Below are 17,781 nucleotides of genomic sequence, written 5' to 3'. Positions count from 1 at the left end.
TCTGAGTTGAAGTAGCCATCTCTCTTCCTCGTATTTTATGTCTTCCTTTGGGGAGGGGGGAGGGGAGTTGACCAATTGCTAGCAGCTGTTACTCATTTCACAATAGGCCCGCCTCTCCAGCCCTGTGTGTGTGTCTGTGTGAGAGTGACTGAGAGTTGTGTTGTTAAACTAGGCACATTGCAGCTCGACTTCCCCTCTCAGTGCTTGACAGGAGTTTCCCTTCAGGTAGGAGATTTTTTTTTACTTCTTTTACAGTTCTTCTTTCCTCTGTCTGTTGACATATTCTGTCAGTTCTTCTTGAGTTTAAGAGCTTCAGCGAGTCGGCTGTCTTTGAATGTTACATATGGTGACAGTTACTTTGTCTGATGTAGTGGGAAAATGGTTATTTTTGTGCTTTGACAACTTTTTTTAAGTTTCATTGGCTTTTATGCATTTTGGGAGAGATTTTGTATTCTTTTCTTTATTTAATTCTACCTTTAATGCATTTAAAGAGAAATGTATGCAGTTTCCTAAAGGAGATGGATTTTGGTTTGTAATTTAATCTTTAGACATTACTCAGACTGAGTTTATAAGCACAGCACGTTTCTGGAGCATTTCTACTCACTAAAACACTGATTCACACAAATAGCATTCTTGTCATTCCACAAATGTCAGAAAAAGAAAAGCAGGAATTCTCAAAAGAAAAGAAAAAGTAAAGCTTTGTGCCTCTGAATTCAGCTTTATTATCTCGTTTTTGAGACAGAATTGGAGAATTATAACAACCCAAGTGAAACTTTTAGAGCATTTTTTTCTTTCCTTATTCAGATTTTTCACTCTACAAGGTATGATAATAACTAGTTCATGAATGTTGAATAGCATGTATTTACAGTTTTGCATAAATGACTTTCAAATAGTTGTTAATGTAGTTCTATTAATGTGATTTATTTTTAGTTAATAACAAAGCCTGACTCTTAACTCTAGAGAAAACTGGTTTTCAGATGTTTTAAAAGAAATGTATGTGCTAAAACCTAGGCCTACTTGTTGCATACTTGGTCTGCATACAAAATGATTTGTGAAGTTACGTGTTTCCAGACTCATCAGCAGGAGATGTGGTCATGAGGAAATATTTCCTGAGGGAGTAATGCTGGTTTGCTAGAAAAAAATCCTGTACTCGGGGGAGAGTTGCTAACAAGCAATTTCACCACAATAGCTCAGGCTTTTCCTCGCCCTCTTCTGTATACAACTCCGAAAACAGCCATTTTCTGTCTGTATGGTATTTTCACGCTCTCTCTTTCCGTCTTTCACCCGTTCCCTCTCGTTTCTTCCTTTGTCAAATCCTGCAGTCTTTCTGACACCATTAATTAGCATCTGAAATGCTCTTTGAGCAAAGGTGCACTTTGAAACTAGGATCACATCTTTCTGGTTTACCAGGCCCTTTAATTAAAACAGGATTAATAGCGTAGAAACCGGCATGTGGAGTTTTACTCTATTGTGTTATTTTCTTCCTCTCACAGATATCCTCGGTGGAGCTGGAGACTCCCACGTGTGAAAGCCGGAGCTCAAAATGAACTAGTTAACTAGCAGCGACCCTTCCAACCCTTCCCCTGGAGGAGCGCTTTCAAACCCCTATTTCATCAAAGCTCCACTTCCTCAGGAGAACGCTCATGTGCTTACATGGTGACCAGACGTTCTGGGGAACTCGCAGCAACTTGTGCACGGGGAAAGTAGCACGATGATAGGCCAGCTGCCTCAGAGGCTTCTGCTGTGGTTCATTGGGTTGTTGGGAATCGCGATACTGGCGTTAATCGTGGTGTGCGTGGCTTTGCAGATCCAAGTGCCATGGCGCGTGATGACCCTCCAAAGCTTCACCATGAAACATTACAGGTAAAGACAGATCTCTTAAAATGCCATGTGGACTTCTTTACACTCTTAAAAATAAAGGTTGTTTATTTATATATATATATATATATCGAAATTGAAACCGGTTTACCACCCAGCACTATATATATATATATATATATATATATATATATATATATATATATATATATATATATATATACAGGGCTGCCAACTTTTGAGTTTAGCTTGGAGTGAGATTTTTATTTTATTTTTGGCGGGGGGGTGGTTATGTAAAAACAAATATTGCATCACAATAAGTGTAATTGTGATTGTCAAAACATTTGGTAACTAAATAGAATTTTATTAAGTTTAGTGACAACATGTTACAATGTTTACATTGTACAATGACTGGTAGGATACAGTTTTTATTATTGCTTGACAAAAATGTCAAGATTTCAATTCCATTCTTGTGATTTGAATCTGATTTTGATTCAATATTGACTAATTTGGATACATGTTTATTTTACATTTTATTTAAAAAAATAATCTCACCTAATGCTGTAAACATAGAGGGCCCAATCTGCTGGTATTATTAAAGGTTGAAAATAACAAATTAAATTAAATATAATGCAGTTTTTGTTATAATAACAATTATTTAATGACATAAGTAAAAATATAATAAATATGTAATATAGTGCTCAGCAAAATCTCCTCTCTAGCTATTTTTTCTATTCAATTAACATGCTATGGTCATTAAATGTCTTTCCGGAGCTAAATGTAACGTTATGTGTTCTCCTGCTGTTATATTTACCTCTTTTCGTGGTTGAAAAACACTAATTGGTCGATATTATGTATACTTTCGGTAAGTTGTACTGCATCTTTAAATAAAAAAAGTAACAGAAGATCGGTTCACGTGCACTTGAACTTAGGCGCTCAGCGATCTGTCACGTCACATTTACAAGCGCCAAACGTATTTTTGTCTGAATTTCGTAATAAAATTGATGGAATCTAAGAGCTGAGAATTAGTTTAATATTAAAAGTACCTCTTTGCTCCGCAATTTTTCTGTGCATGAGAAAACGGATGTGTGGCGTGAGAGCGTGTGAAAAGTGTCAATTGTGTGAGTCTCACGCTCAATGCGTGAGAGTTGGCAGCCCTGTATATATATATATATACATATTAGTGCTGGGTTTCAATTTCGAGACTGATATGTATTTTTCAAAAAACGTCATATGTTTAAACAGCTGCTGTATCTATTCAATAGCCATGAAGAGCGCTATGAAGAGTGTATAAAGAGCGGACTTGTATTAACTGCATACCCTTCTTAAACTAATGGTAACAACTTTATAACACAAATGGAACTTAGTATATAGCCTAAAGTGGAACATCACAGAATTTGGCAAGTTTTGGATGATTAAATCAAAAGTAGGACTGTACAATAAATCATTTATCGATACGGACTAGTGTCTGAATATTAAAGACTGCTATTGAAATAAGTCTGTATGTTCTGCCGTGTCTGTGGGAATGAGCACCGCGGTTTCGTCTACTACTAAACATACAATACCTCACAGATCATTTATAAATCTGTAAATGCCCATTTCTGACTACTGTCAAGAACAGGCTGTTTTCGTGCATGCGCCTTTAAATGCATATGAGCTGCTGTGTGCTGCCCACTCCATTAAAGTTCCTGCTTGAATCAGATTCTCTGCCAAATATAACAAGACATCTACTTGGTTTTGATTATCACTTACATCACGATCACACTCATAATAGTTCTTCTTTCATCATTAAAGGTTATTTTTCCATGCGTTTTAAAGCTTTATCAGTTTAAACTTCTAATGGATAGTTTTCTGAGCGCCCTTATCTGAACCAAACGCACACAGACAACTGGCTGTCAGACGTCAAGTCTCATGAGTAACTTCTCTTTCACATTTTTTGTTGTTTAAGCTGTCAAATACACACAAGGGTCTTGTTCACCGTTGTTGTTTGCCAAAACAAAATAGCGGCGCCGTGGGTGGGAATGTGCGGATTAAGGGGCGGTAATATTATAATAAGATCCCCTTCCTATGGCACAAGGGGAGAGAAATCTGAGCATGCTTGCAGAGAAAGGCTTACCAAAACAAAGTTACTGGGTTGCCACTTTTCACGTTTTCTGGGTTGGTAGATGCACCGGGGACCCGATTATAGCACTTAAACACGGAAAAATTCAGATTTTCTTGATATGTCCCCTTTAAAGGTGAATTCAGTTTTTTTTTTTCTATGAACACTTAAGTGGCGTGCAATGTGGGGAAAAAGTTTGTATTTAATTATTGTAGATTTTAGCTCAGTTGCTTTTTGGTTTATTTCTTTTTGAGAAACACTGTTGTTCTTCGTCTTCTTTTTACTAAAGAAAACACTACTGTTCCAAAGCTTGATAATAAGGAATGTTTCTTGATAATAAAGGAATTGATTTCTGAAGCCTGGAGAAATCTGAAAATTCAGCTTTGCAGTTGCATAAATAAATTATATTTTAAAATGTTTTAAAATTGAAAACAGTTCTTTTAAATTGTAATACTATTTCACAATATTACTATTTTTACAGTATTTTTGATCAATTAAATGCAGCCTTGGAAAGCATAAAAGACTTTTAACCCTAAACTTTTTTTAAATGTTCGTGTATAGATTTTATTTCCCCTAGTCAGATGAGTAACAAGCTATTTGACATTGACCCCCCCCCCTGTCTGGTTTCCTTGTATATGTGCATATATTTTGCTACATGTGTAATCCACACAAAATATTTTGTTTTCTTTCTTTAAAAATGTTATCCCCCAGTTTCACAGACAAGGTTTACGCCTATTTTCAGACTAAAATGCATGTTTGAGCTGTTTTAACTGAAAGCAGCTTGCAGTGACATAACTTAAAATAAAGTCATTTGTTTTTCTAATACACATTTATAAAAGCTACTTAAATGTCCTAATTGAACAAAGGCCTAATCCTGGCTTAAAGACCTAAAACTATTTAAAAAATAAATAAAAATAATAATATTATGTATACTATATATATATATAAAATAAATATATTGACTGACAGCCCTATTTTAATGTCAAATCCATAAAATATAATTGAGAAAGTTGAGCACTAATTTCAAATGTGCCATGTCACAGTCCGCATGTTATCTCTAGAGAGCCATGATCACAGTGCTCTTCCTTTGCTAATTATTTCAGCATGTTTGCTATTGCTATGGAGACGGGTGTCAGAAGCTAAGACAGTGATTTCATGTCCTTTTGCTCTCTCTGCCCTTGTTTTCTGTAGTGAGGGGGAGGGGGAGGTTTTTGGATTTCAATGTATTTGCACAGCGCTTTCCAAAATAGGTATTGTTCCAAAAAACAGCTTCTCAGAGAACAGCGGCTTATAAACCCGAGCAGCTAAAAGCGTTAGAGACAGAGTTTGAGTTTGGAGATCCCTTTTCCTAAGTTTTCTACTTTGTTCTCCAGTAAGGGACAGAAACAAACAACCTGAGATTTACTGCTGCTCCTTTAAATCAGTCAGGCATAGAATCATGGTTTGGCTTGATTCTCTAGAGAAGTGCACAATCATTGCTCTGAAAGTAGGGTCTGTTATGTGAAATGTAGCCCAGATGCTTTTAAAAGGGCAAAGCTCTAATTTTAACACAGGCATGGTTGAAGAAAAAAAAAAACCAGAATGTCAGGAAATTACACATTATACAAGCTGGCGTTACAACTTGTGATTCTGTAGAAGTTATTTTGGGCCTTTTAAAACTGCACTTTGAAAACCTGTTGTGCCAGTAGCCACGTCATAATAATAACTTGTGTGTGAGAATAATGGATAAATAATGAGCTATTGTTAAGTGTTCAATAATGTGACAGTTTTTGTAATTGATTTATTATTATTATTATTATTATTTAGTGAAGTGTTAGTATTATATGGAAGCTTGTTTCTGCTAAGTACTAAGAAAAATGTAAAAGTAAATAGCATCTTTTTATTGCAAATCTAAGTTGCAATTCTGACGTTTTTTCCTCGCAATTGCAAGTTATAAAGTCAAAATCTGAGGAAAAAAAGACTGACTTTATAGTTCATAACTCTGAATTCATAACTCAAGATGTAAATTCGCAATTGTGAGAAAAAAGTCACAATTACTTTTTTTTTTTTATTATTCAGTGGCTTCCATAGTACTGCTTCTAATCACTGTTTTGGGTTTTTTTTTTTGGGGGGGGGGGGGGGGGGGTTCAGAAAGATCTTTAGGATTTTGAAGTATGATGCTAGTAATAATTTTCCCAACCATTTACATGATTACACACAGTGAAGCAATAATGAAAAAAGGCATTCAGATGTTTTCTCTTTCTTGTGTTGTCATTTGATTTAAACCTCTGCGAGATATAATATGTAAATATTAATATGTATTTAGTTTGATTACATCTCTCTTATTAGTAATTTGCTTTTTGTTGTCTTGAACAATTATGCTTGCCCCAGTTATGAAGTCATTGGCAGGCATATGCTGCATGTTTGTTGTTCAAGATGTGTTTGCTGATGTATTAGATATCAAGACAGGTGATAAAAGCTCACTTCTGTCTTTCCATGGAAAACAGTGGAATATTGATGTATGATTTATGCCGCGTTCCAGGCAACCTGTAACCCGTGTTTTTCCAACTCATAACTGGGAGTACATCGATCTAGTACGAGTTCACGGGTGGGAAGTCACGGGGTTGACTGCCGTTCCAGTGCACTTTCACAGGTATAAGGTTGGAAAAACACGGGTTACAGGTTGCCTGGAACGCGGCATTAGTGGATGGGCGGTTACTAATGGCCTTGAGCTGGTTGTTCTTAGCTTCATTCTTGCTGTTAGAAAGTGAAAAACATTGCTTTTTTTTCTCTCTTTCCCGCAGGTTATATTCTGTCAAGAGTGACAACAGTTCTTTGGAATATCAGCAGTCTGCTGAGAATGAACTAGACACTGCTGAAGAACTGGAGCGAAAATCAGCCCAGCAATCAAATCTTGAGGATTCATCAGTGTTAGAAAACAGCGCAATGTCTGATCAAGCTAATTTAAACACAAACTCCTTAAAGCCAATGCCAAATAATGAGACAAAACCCACTGAACCAGACTTTTTTGGTGACCGGTATGCCACGGATGACCTTCCATCACAAACAGTGAGTGTCTATTTGTGGTTTTTGGCCTAGTATTGTGAACTATCGTGCCTGTGTTAGTATTGTGAGTGAGTGCAATTTCCAGAAAAACCTGCTTAAATTCAGTTTTATTCAAGTGTTTGTACAAATGCAGTGATCATTCAAATTTAATGAAAAAAGAAAAGTGAAGTCTGCACACTGCATGCTACTCAAGATAAATTTATTAAAAGCACAACGTTTCGATTGTGCTTTTTTTGTTTATGTTATTTTGATGTCCTGCACCTGAGCCCAATCTGGGTGTTTGGGATGTGCATACCAGTTTTGTATTTTTCATTCAAATTTAATGGTCATTCAAATTCAGCGAAGAGCCAGCGGAAGTTTGTAGTAAGTAAAGGTTAGTTTATCACAACAAAACGGCAGTATTTTATTCAGATTAAAAATACTACAATAAATGACCCAAAATAAAATATCTGACCGGTGAAACCCATCTTCTCTATAATAAAAAAATCTCTCTCTCTCTCTCTCTCTCTCTCTCTCTCTCTCTCTCTCTCTCTCTCTCTCTCTCTCTCTCTCTCTCTCTCTCTCTCTCTCTCTCTCTCTCTCTCTCTCTCTCTCTCTCTCTCTCTCTCTCAGAACTGCCCCAACAACATTAGGAAGCGTGTGCCTCAGACTCAGTTTGCTGAGATGTTTCTACACAGTATTCCAGTGCTTCAATGGGCAAAGCATTTCACCCCAGACCAGTACCAACGCTTGAGTCACTACAGTGGAGCACATGGCTGGGGAGGCGTTGATATTGAAGGTGTGTCATTTTTTTGGAATCTGCTAGTCTTCCAAAAAGTTCAAATGTACTTGCCTAGAGTTTTTTTTTATTGTCAAGGTGTTTTTATCCTCCCGAGACCGAGCAATGGAGTTTTTTTCCTTTGTAGAGGACATTGTTTTAGCACATTTTTTTTTTTTGTAGACCATATCAGCCACAGTTTTAAGTCTAGATGTCCTGTAAAGAAAAAACATTCAAATGCTTTTTATACAGATACAAAATATTTGGAGGTTTCACCATGACAACTCCCTCTACTTGGTCTTTGACTGACTGACATCTGAATGACTAAATTCAGCACCCTTATGGGAATATGATGTTTTGTAATTATTTAAATCTTACAAATTTTCATGTTGTTTGCAGTGTTTCCTTTAGGATTTTTTTTAGCAGTGGGGGCAGGTCTGTCCGAACAACCGCGCGATTATCCGCGGGATTCTCCGACATGCACTTTAACAATCACTGCTGATAGACGGCTTTCGTACAGCCCGGGCTTTATGGTAACTTGTTTTATTAGGAGCACTTGTGCTCCTAATTAAAAAAATTTAGGAGCACAGTCCAAATTTTTTTTTTTCCTTTAACGACACAATAGGCTTGTTTGAGATGCGCCTTGCCTCGCCTGAAATGTAGGCGAGAGTAGGCGGCTGCAGTGAGAGGAGGAGTGAAAAAAGCGCAGGCAAGCCGGACAGTTCTCTCTTCTCGCAGTGGATCTGACACCTGCGAGATCAAAGGTGGATATCGCGGGATTCACCGGATTCACGCTCGTGCACAGTGTTGCTAATAAACTGGATGGAATTTAAGTTCTGTTGCTTTTATATGAAAATAAATATAATGAACAAGACACCCAAAGTAGCCTACTTATTTAATTCCATTCCAAATACATGTTTATCAGTCTTTTTTTCTTTAATACAGACATGTTTTTTTTTTTTTTTTTTTTTTTTTTTTTTTTTTTTATAAAAAATACATTGCATAACCCATAGAGATCGCACTGTTAGATAGTTTGGGAATATTCACACATAATGTATACACATAAAACATGATATCAGAGTTTTAAAATCAAACATTTTAAAAGAGAACAAATACATCACGGTTTAAACCAATGAGCATTAAGCTGTGTCGTCAGCAAGTCGTTTCCCATCATGCTTTTGATCAGCGCAGTCGGTGGAGAGCAACTGCGCGCGACTGCAGAATCCGACAGGTGTGCCTTGCGCTCGCGAGAGATTTTTGACATACGTCAGCATGACATCAGAGCAAGGCGGACCGCACTCGGACACATTTCTAACCGGCATGCATCTCGCGCTGATCACCGGTGATCGATTCTGCGCAGATTTTGCTCATCTCAAACAAGCCTAATATTACTGTGCCACATTGTGTGACAAAAGTTTACCTTATGAACATTAAATATTTTCAGTTTTAGAAAAACAATTACACTGGCTGTCATAAATAAATTGCATAAAAAAAATAAAAAAAAAACCTAAATTCATAAATTTCGTGCCTCACTAGCGATTCTTGCTTGAAGTGTGAATGTCCGCACACAAACATTGTTGGCCCTGCAGGGTTTTACCTGGGTCAAAAATGGTCTTCGGTGGCCAACACTTAAAAAAAAAAAAAAAAAGCTGTGATTTTACCTATGGATTTCATAGCTTTGTAAGATAAAATCCTTCTTTAATAGATTATTTTGGTATATAATCATATCAATATAAAAAAGCAGGGAGAAAAAGTAGCATTAAAAAGTTTATTTTAACTAATAGTCTTATTTTCTACCATCTACAATTGAATAGGCTACCATTCAGTTGTAAATGCTGTAGTTTATTAAGGCTAAATCTAGCTAACCATATAGGCTGTACTAAAGGGGGTAAGCACACCTTACGTTCTTATTTGTTCTGTAAATTATTTTTTTTAAACACTTTACAATATGGTTTGATTTAACATTAGTTTATTACTAACATGAACCATGAGCAATACATGTTACTGAACGTATTCATCTTTATTAATCTTAATAAAAATACAGCTGTTTATTGTTTGTTCATGTTAGTTCACAGTGCATTAACTAAATGTTAACAAATACAACTTTTGATTTCAATAATGTAGGCTATTAAATGTTGAAATGAACATTAGCAAAAATTAATACATTCTGTAGAAGTGCAGTTTATTAAAAGTTAATGTTAACTAATGTAGTTATAACTAGAGTTTAATAAATGGAACCTTATTGTAAAGTGTTACCGATCTGTTATACACCGATTCAGACGTCTCGTGAGTTCAGTGTTGGAAAGATCAGTCGTTTAACCATTCATTAAAACGTGGAACCTTGCTTCGCAAAGAGAGTGCTCGCGCACACGCGACCAGAGGGCGCGCGCTCTCGCTCTCTCGTTCTTTTAAACATGCGCCCAGCTGTCACAAGCGCAGCAGTTTATCTACATTACACACCGGTCAAATAAGACTTTGGCGGGACGAAAAAAACGCTTTGGCGGCTGCCAAAAAAAAAAATCTTCGATCGGGTCAGTCGCACAAGTGCGCCTAAATATCTTTTCATGATCGCACACAGACATATTTAGGCGCAAATGCGAGTGAAATGGTCGCACTGTAGAGCCCTAACGTTACCGTGGCGGCAAAAATTTTGCCGTGGCGGGCCGCCATTAACTAATCAACATAGAGGAAACACTGGTTTGTCGTAAATTAACCTCTCAAGACAACTCTAGTGGGGTTTCAAATCAGATTATGACTTTCTGTTATGAGGCATGCATCAGTTCACATGTCCACTGTAGAGGACACCAGGACTTACTGCAAGCTTATTAGGCATTTTAGGGAAGAAATTATTTATTTATTTTCATAATATTATTTTCATAATATGAGATATTATGAAAATGTTGCCAAGTTATTACTCAAATAATTATAGCTAAATTATAGTTTTTGTTACATGTTGCCCAAATAATATGCTAATTAGAGACAATGAATAGGTTATTCTAGATATTAATAGAATATCTTTCATACCATAGTTGAAAATCTTTGTCGAAATCTTTGTGCATAGTTTGGTTCAGGTAAAAGTTTCCTGGAGCTGTCGAAGTTCTGAAAACCCTGATTTACATAAAACGCCTATTAAATGCAGGCACTAGTATGCATACAAATTGCAAATATAAAAATTTTCTAAAAATCTTCTCCAATGTTATTCTCATATCTGTTTTACAGAGAGCAAGTTATAGAAAACAATAACTAGTATACTGAATATACAGTTTTGTTTTTGGTTATAGAGTCTTGTTTTCATTTGCTGGTGTTCCTTACATTGGATATATACTAAAATATATATTAAATATATATTATTATTATTTTTTTAATTCTCCATTTGTTTCTTATACTCCAAACAATGTATTGATGTAATAAAAAAAAATCTATGGGTCTCAGGAGGATATAACCATTAGCGCACCATTACTTTTGTGCTTGGGTATTGACGGTATTTTGAATCATATATATATATATATATATATATATATATATATATATATATATATATATATATATATATATATATATATATATATATATATATATATATATATATATATATATAAATTGAATATATATATATATATATATATATATATATATATATATATAAATTGAATATTTAGCTGTTTTGATTGCATATTTGTTGCAAACATGAAAACAGGATGGAAAATGCCACTGCTCATAAAAAACAACAAAGCACTTGTAACATGGCATTATAGGAGGAAAAAACTAGTTACATTTCTGATGGTACATTTTATACAGACTGCATAGCATTAAAAAATTCTAGAATCAATTAAGAAATAAGAAATTAAACTTATTAAATGTATTTTTTATTGTTATTATTATTTGAAAAATCCAGTGTCAACCTAGTTTTGTGCCAAATTATATGAAATGTTTTAAACGATAATCATTAACATTAAATATTACTAATTATAATACATTATTACATTTTTGTTGTTGTTTTTTTTTTAATTGTTTTAAAATAAATACCTTCATTTTCTTTTGAATATTTAAAAGATTTATTCATTTAATTTCCTTTTGACTCTTCTGACTTCATACTCATGAAGTATATTTAATGTGTAATTGATTTGTGATGTTACTTGTAATTATTTAATGTAATTTCTATAGTGATTAAATTAACGTGATGTGTGTAACATGCTGGACCAAAACGATTAGTGTGTGTGTGTGTTGTTCACAGTTTTGAAGAGCTCACTGGGAATTTTAAATACAACCGCAAATCGGTTGATGTTTGATGACTGGGAGAAGAGAAAGAACAAATCCCAGTGTATCCGCTGTGCTGTGGTGGGAAACGGCGGAATACTGAATGGTTCAAGAAAAGGCAAGGAGATCGATGAACATGACTATGTCTTCAGGTGAGGAGGTTGTTCATTAAGAGATACAGATGTTTATTATATCAGTGCTCCTCAAAGTAATGCAAATCTTATAAAGAAAGCAGTTTGCATGTCTGGTAGTCTTTTACTAATTTGTATTTTTTTTTTTGCATTGGAGGTCTCTTACAATAGGTTTACATGCATCCAAGGTTAAAAGCAAATTTTCTCATAGTATACATTGCAGAATCACCTTTTTTTTCACAGTGTCTAAAATGGTTCGATCAAGGATCCGGTCTTGCTTAACCCCTCCTTTCCAACTCTGCCCTGATTGGTCAGATGTCTTAGTCTGTTGTGATTGGTCACTTACAGCGCATGTCGGAAACAATACGCCCATTACCATATCTGAATTTCAGCTCCAGGGGCTTCCTCAGAACTTGACACACAGTTAAGATGCCATTGGTTTTACCGTGTCAATTTAAGCATCTTCTAAACATGTTGACAATAGGGATGTCATGGTGAGGAAATTTTCACATGGGTATATAAACTTAAGACAACACCGGTATTAGCGATAAGAGCAGGGGGAGGGGGAGAGTTTATGACAGTGGCGTGCCGTGGTGGCCAAGTAATGTAATCATTGTATGGCCGAACACAGTGTAACTCCGGTAACACCGACTACTGCTGCAAGCCTATTCTACAACATAAACTAAACTCTTCCTGGCCTCAACTACAACTACAGTGTTTAAGGGCGGGTCAAAGTAGACATTGTTTGCGGACAACCAATGAAGGCCATAGGCAGAAAATAAGACTGGAATTAATGACAACTCATTTCAGGCAATTTAAAATTGGCTATTTATTTTGGGAGAAAATAACGGTTTATTGATCATTATCACAATGCTTCTCTTTTTCTGTCTCCCATCTTCAGGGTGAATGGTGCGGCTCTTAAGGGGTTTGAGAAAGATGTGGGATCCCGGACATCATTCTACACGTTCTCAACCAACACCATGCGAAACTCCATGCGTAGCTATGCTGGCGTAGGCTACAGAGGTCCACCCATATCAAATGTAACCAATGATGTCAGACTATTATACATCCACACAAAGATAAGACACAGTGCTCCGCTTATTAAGTATCTTTAAACATGTTCTAACATTTAAATTCATAATTTGATACAATGCACTTGTGTACATGCATGTTTTTACACTGTACTTGTATTTTAAAAAAGTTAACACTTTATTTTAGTGTCCTTGTTACATATGTTATATGTACTTGCCATAATATTAACTGTAAATTAGGCATATTACATGCAACTAACCCTCAACCAAATCCTAATCCTACCCTAACCCTATAGTAAGTACATGTAGTTGTTAATATTACTCAGTACTTAAATATAAAATTACACTGTAACAAGGACACCTTAAAATAAAGTGTAACCTAAAAAAAAACCTGTATGAAATTAATTTCTGTAATTACATCTATAATTACACTGTTGGCCCTTCCCTTAACCCACCCAAACCATGACCCGTATCCCACTTCAAAACATGTATGTATGTATGTCTGTACTGTATTTATGTCTATGTATTTATTTTTTGATGTAAGGACATAGTAAAGACCCCTAATATAAAGTGTGACCAGATAAAGTAACTCCACTGTTTGTCAAAATGATTATAGAGTGAAATAGTCATTTGACTACAATCTGATGAAGTTCATCCAACACCCATTTGTATGTTGTTTGCTAACTCTCTCTTTATCTTGATCTCCATCTTCAGGAGACCAGGTATATTTTTCTGCCAGATCATGACCGAGATTACATTCTTATGAGGGCGGCTTCGACACGCACAGCAATTGACAAAGGCCCTGAGCGCAGCAAAAAGTAAATATAAAAGAATCATCATATGTAAACTGATATTTTCAAAGTTCCTTAAACGTATCCTTGATCGCTATAACAGATACACTCCAACCTAAATGCATATGTTTTATTTCATTATTGTAAATAAATAGTAAAAATAAACAATGTTAGTTGGGTTTATATAATACAGTACATTGTATACACAAGTAAGACTCAATTTAATTGTAATGTATATCTCTCTCAGCCCCCCTACATACTTTGGTGAAGATGTGACAGTAGAAAAATTCAAAATCTACCACCCAGACTTTATCCGTTACCTCAGAAACAGGTAAGATTTGCAAACAGAGACTAGGGATAAGGTACACTCAGCCAGTCGTTATTGCAAAATTAATCCCAGACAGGGAGATCAAGAAACACAAAGCGGCTGACTGCACATTATCTCGCTTATTACATGACTACTTGATCTGAGTTGAAATTATATGAGAAGAAAGATCCCGCAGAGTGAAACTAATCAGCATTAATCTGGCACAGCTATAGCGGAAATCTGTTGTAGGAGACAGCGGTCAATTATACAGTTCAGTGGTCATTATACACACACATATGACCACAGAATGCTGCAATCAACTGAAAGCGGCATGTTATAAATGTTGTATATTTTGTTTAGTTTTGTCTTCATTTGTATGTAAATATCTAAGTTTATAACTTTTCTTTTTCATCATCAAGGTTCCTGCATTCGAAACTTCTGAAAACAGGTGCGAAAAGAATTTACAGGCCGTCCACAGGAGCTGTAATGCTCCTGGCTGCCATTCATACATGTGACCAGGTTTGTTTAATCTTTTTATTGAGATTTTAATGACATCAAACATGTGTCTTATAAGTGTGCCCTGCTGTAAAATGAGTAGAAACACCCATATATCCTCATCCATCCATTTAGAGGAGGTCACAATTGATAAGAACCTAATGACAGTTTAGTACAGACTAAGACTAAGTAAAACATTATACCTCAAATTGTATGGAAACACCTTCAGTAGCAAAAGTTGTAAAAAGTTTGAACACTGTTTTAGTGACACTTATTTCACATATGTTAGATGTGTTATCTAACCAGACAGCTGACCGCCGTAACTACATATTAAAGACTCACCTGACAGGCTGTATTGGCAACATAAAAAAAACTCAGGCTTATTTGAAGTGCATCCCTCTACTTGCATTTTTGTACAATATACAATTCCCTGCAGTTTCAAGCTAAAAATGAACACTAAAGAATTTATTTAATTTCCGAACTGCTGCAAATGCAACCTATGCTTGGGTTGCATAAAACATACTTTATTTGTCTTTGTAAAAGTTCGTGATTATATGGTGTTTGTGTTTTTAACAGGTTGATGCTTATGGGTTCATGACCCCTGACTACAGCTTGTATTCAGACCACTACTATGACAAACAGATAAAACAAGTGCGTTTTTATGCCAACCATGACATGCGCATGGAAATGAAGTTGTGGCAAGAGCTGCATCAGGCTGGACTGATGAATCTTTTCATGCGCCAGTGAGCTCAAATGGATGTACGCCAAACTTTGTATGAGATGTTTTACTGTCAGAACTGAAAAAGCCAGTACAAACCTGTTATTCTCCCTTCTTTACGAGGTATTTTTGCTTTGGAAGGTAAAGATCATATATTGTTGTTCAACAAGGAACTACAGTACGTACAAAAGCTACGTAGTGAACGCTCTGGATTGCTTATCTTTTAAGTCAATTCACAAGAGACAAATGATTGGTTAATGTGTCATAGGGAGAGACCTTGTAAACATGGTTAAAGTTCAGAAGTAACTCTTTGTTCTTGGCCGCTATTTCTTCACACATATGAAGTCATTTCAGATAAAGGCTGGGCGAGATTACTCGAGATGTTGCTTTTGACCACGTACAAGAATTAATGTAATACGTGCCTTAGGACTTCTCAAATGATGGACTACCATCGTGTGTGAGAGAAACAGGGTTTAAAGGCTTCAGAGCATCACACTAAATCAAAGTAATCAACCAAAGAAAATATTTTAAATTTTATATTCTTAATCATATTCCTTTAATCAGGTATGTGTTTATATATGGTTCATCCAAAATGCACTTGTTGCATCATGTGTAAATCAAGAAGGGTTTTCTGTTTTTCAGAGGAATTTGTATGCTGTTAAGTTTAAAGCTTAACTTTACTTGGAAGTTTTAAAGTGCAATATCTTATGTTGACTTCACAAGCTTTTTGAATCAAAATGTGAATTTCTTTTATGATTTATTGCATCTATCCTGTTACAGTCTGTTTGGTCAATTGATGCTATCTCTTGATTGTATTTAATAATTTTTATTACCGAATAATTTAACTTATGTTCATTCTGGTCAAATTAACTGGCTTAGGGATTCACCACACTCCTGTTTAGAGTTTACAAATTGCTTAACTTTTATAAAACGGTTAAAGGTTTTTGGAAACTGACCCTAATTAATAGAAAATGGAAAGATGGTCCTACAGGTTTGTAAGCTCAGAATAAATCTTTTAAAATTGTCTTGTTGGTTATAAATGATATGCCTCCATTTTGTTCACAATGCATTGGATATGCCCTCACTTGTATAGTGTTTCTTTTTCTTTTTATTTTTTTTATTTATGTTTTGGTTTAAAAGAACTTTGGTTAGTTAACTCAATTAACCCTTTAAAATGAAAAAAGAGGGTGATTGTGTGTTTAGATAAATGTCTCTAGAGATTTACAAATCTAATGTTCAGCATCTATGTACCTATGGTGTGAGCTGACAAAATGTAATGTCAATTTGCTTATTGGAACTAAATATTTGCACCACTTCACAGTGTTTACAGGTGTAAGAAACTGTAGTCTGCCTCGACCCAGATTCCACTCCAAAATATATTTTAGAATGAGCTCATCCCCAAACTGGCTTAATTATCATAGAGATGAAAGAAAGTCAAGTTATGTTGTTTCCTCACCATTTGGGTTGATCACATCCTGAACAAATGGTAGTCAATTGTAGAATGGGACTGGGTGTTGGACACAGAGAACCTTTTCAGACAATGGGGTGTCACAAATTCATTAACATTCGGACCACAGTTGTTGCAACAAGAGCAACTTAATTTACATTAAGAACAGGATAAAAGGTTTAAGATTTGGATGTTCTAGGTTCATTCTAACGCCAGTGAACCCAAGGTGCTTTGTGTACCTTGCCACTGCTATGCTGTAATAAACTGAGATCTTCGACATCCACATCATTTTTTCTTACATTGGCGAGCCACACCGAGGAATTTCCAACAAAAAGTGGGGAAAGGTAAGAAAAAGCTGTTTTCTTTCATTTATGCTGGGTTTTTTCAGGAAACCCCCTCGTTTTAAAAAAATATAGAAAGGAAAATTTTAAGGACAGAAGAGAATTTGGTTTATTCAGTATTAGCAGAGAGTTGTTAAGCCTTTCCGTACGATTTTGTTTAAGATTCTAACGGAACTGAATCAGCCGGAAGCAGTGTGGTGTGGGAGTTGTACTGGAATTGTTGTTTCTAAAGTAATTGAGACAAAGTGCTTAAGTGTAAAGTTTCTAAAGTAACTGAAACTTGGTATTGGTCTCTTATAATTCTGTTAAAGGGGTGATTGATTATGATTTCACTTTTTTAACTTTAGTTAGTGTGTAATGTTGCTGTTTGAGCATAAACAACATCTGCAAAGTTATGAAGCTCAAAGTTCAAAGCAAAGGAAGATATTTGCTTTTAAAGAAATCGTTTTTTAAGGACTACAACAAATAATGGCTGGTAGGGACTACACAACATTCCTCCTGGGTTAGTGACATCACCAACCCTAAAATTTACATTAACCCCT

General features: G+C 35.5%; 1 protein-coding gene across 1 annotated transcript; it reads left to right on the top strand.

Moving 5' to 3' along the window:
* Window positions 1–119: 119 nt before the first annotated feature.
* On the top strand, window positions 120–16,475 carry st6galnac (ST6 (alpha-N-acetyl-neuraminyl-2,3-beta-galactosyl-1,3)-N-acetylgalactosaminide alpha-2,6-sialyltransferase). Its single transcript, XM_079852373.1, has 10 exons — window positions 120–225; window positions 1,494–1,863; window positions 6,703–6,967; window positions 7,577–7,742; window positions 11,956–12,130; window positions 13,011–13,149; window positions 13,855–13,958; window positions 14,179–14,262; window positions 14,658–14,757; window positions 15,310–16,475. The coding sequence occupies exons 2-10, from the start codon at window positions 1,712–1,714 to the stop codon at window positions 15,478–15,480; spliced, it is 1,356 nt and encodes a 451-aa protein (XP_079708499.1). The 5' UTR covers window positions 120–225; window positions 1,494–1,711; the 3' UTR covers window positions 15,481–16,475.
* Window positions 16,476–17,781: the final 1,306 nt, after the last annotated feature.

This window comes from Squalius cephalus, assembly GCF_949319135.1.
Source record: "Squalius cephalus genome assembly, chromosome: 19".
In the NCBI taxonomy this organism is placed as follows: Eukaryota; Metazoa; Chordata; class Actinopteri; order Cypriniformes; family Leuciscidae; genus Squalius; species Squalius cephalus.
This window is presented reverse-complemented; position numbering and strand designations above follow the sequence as displayed.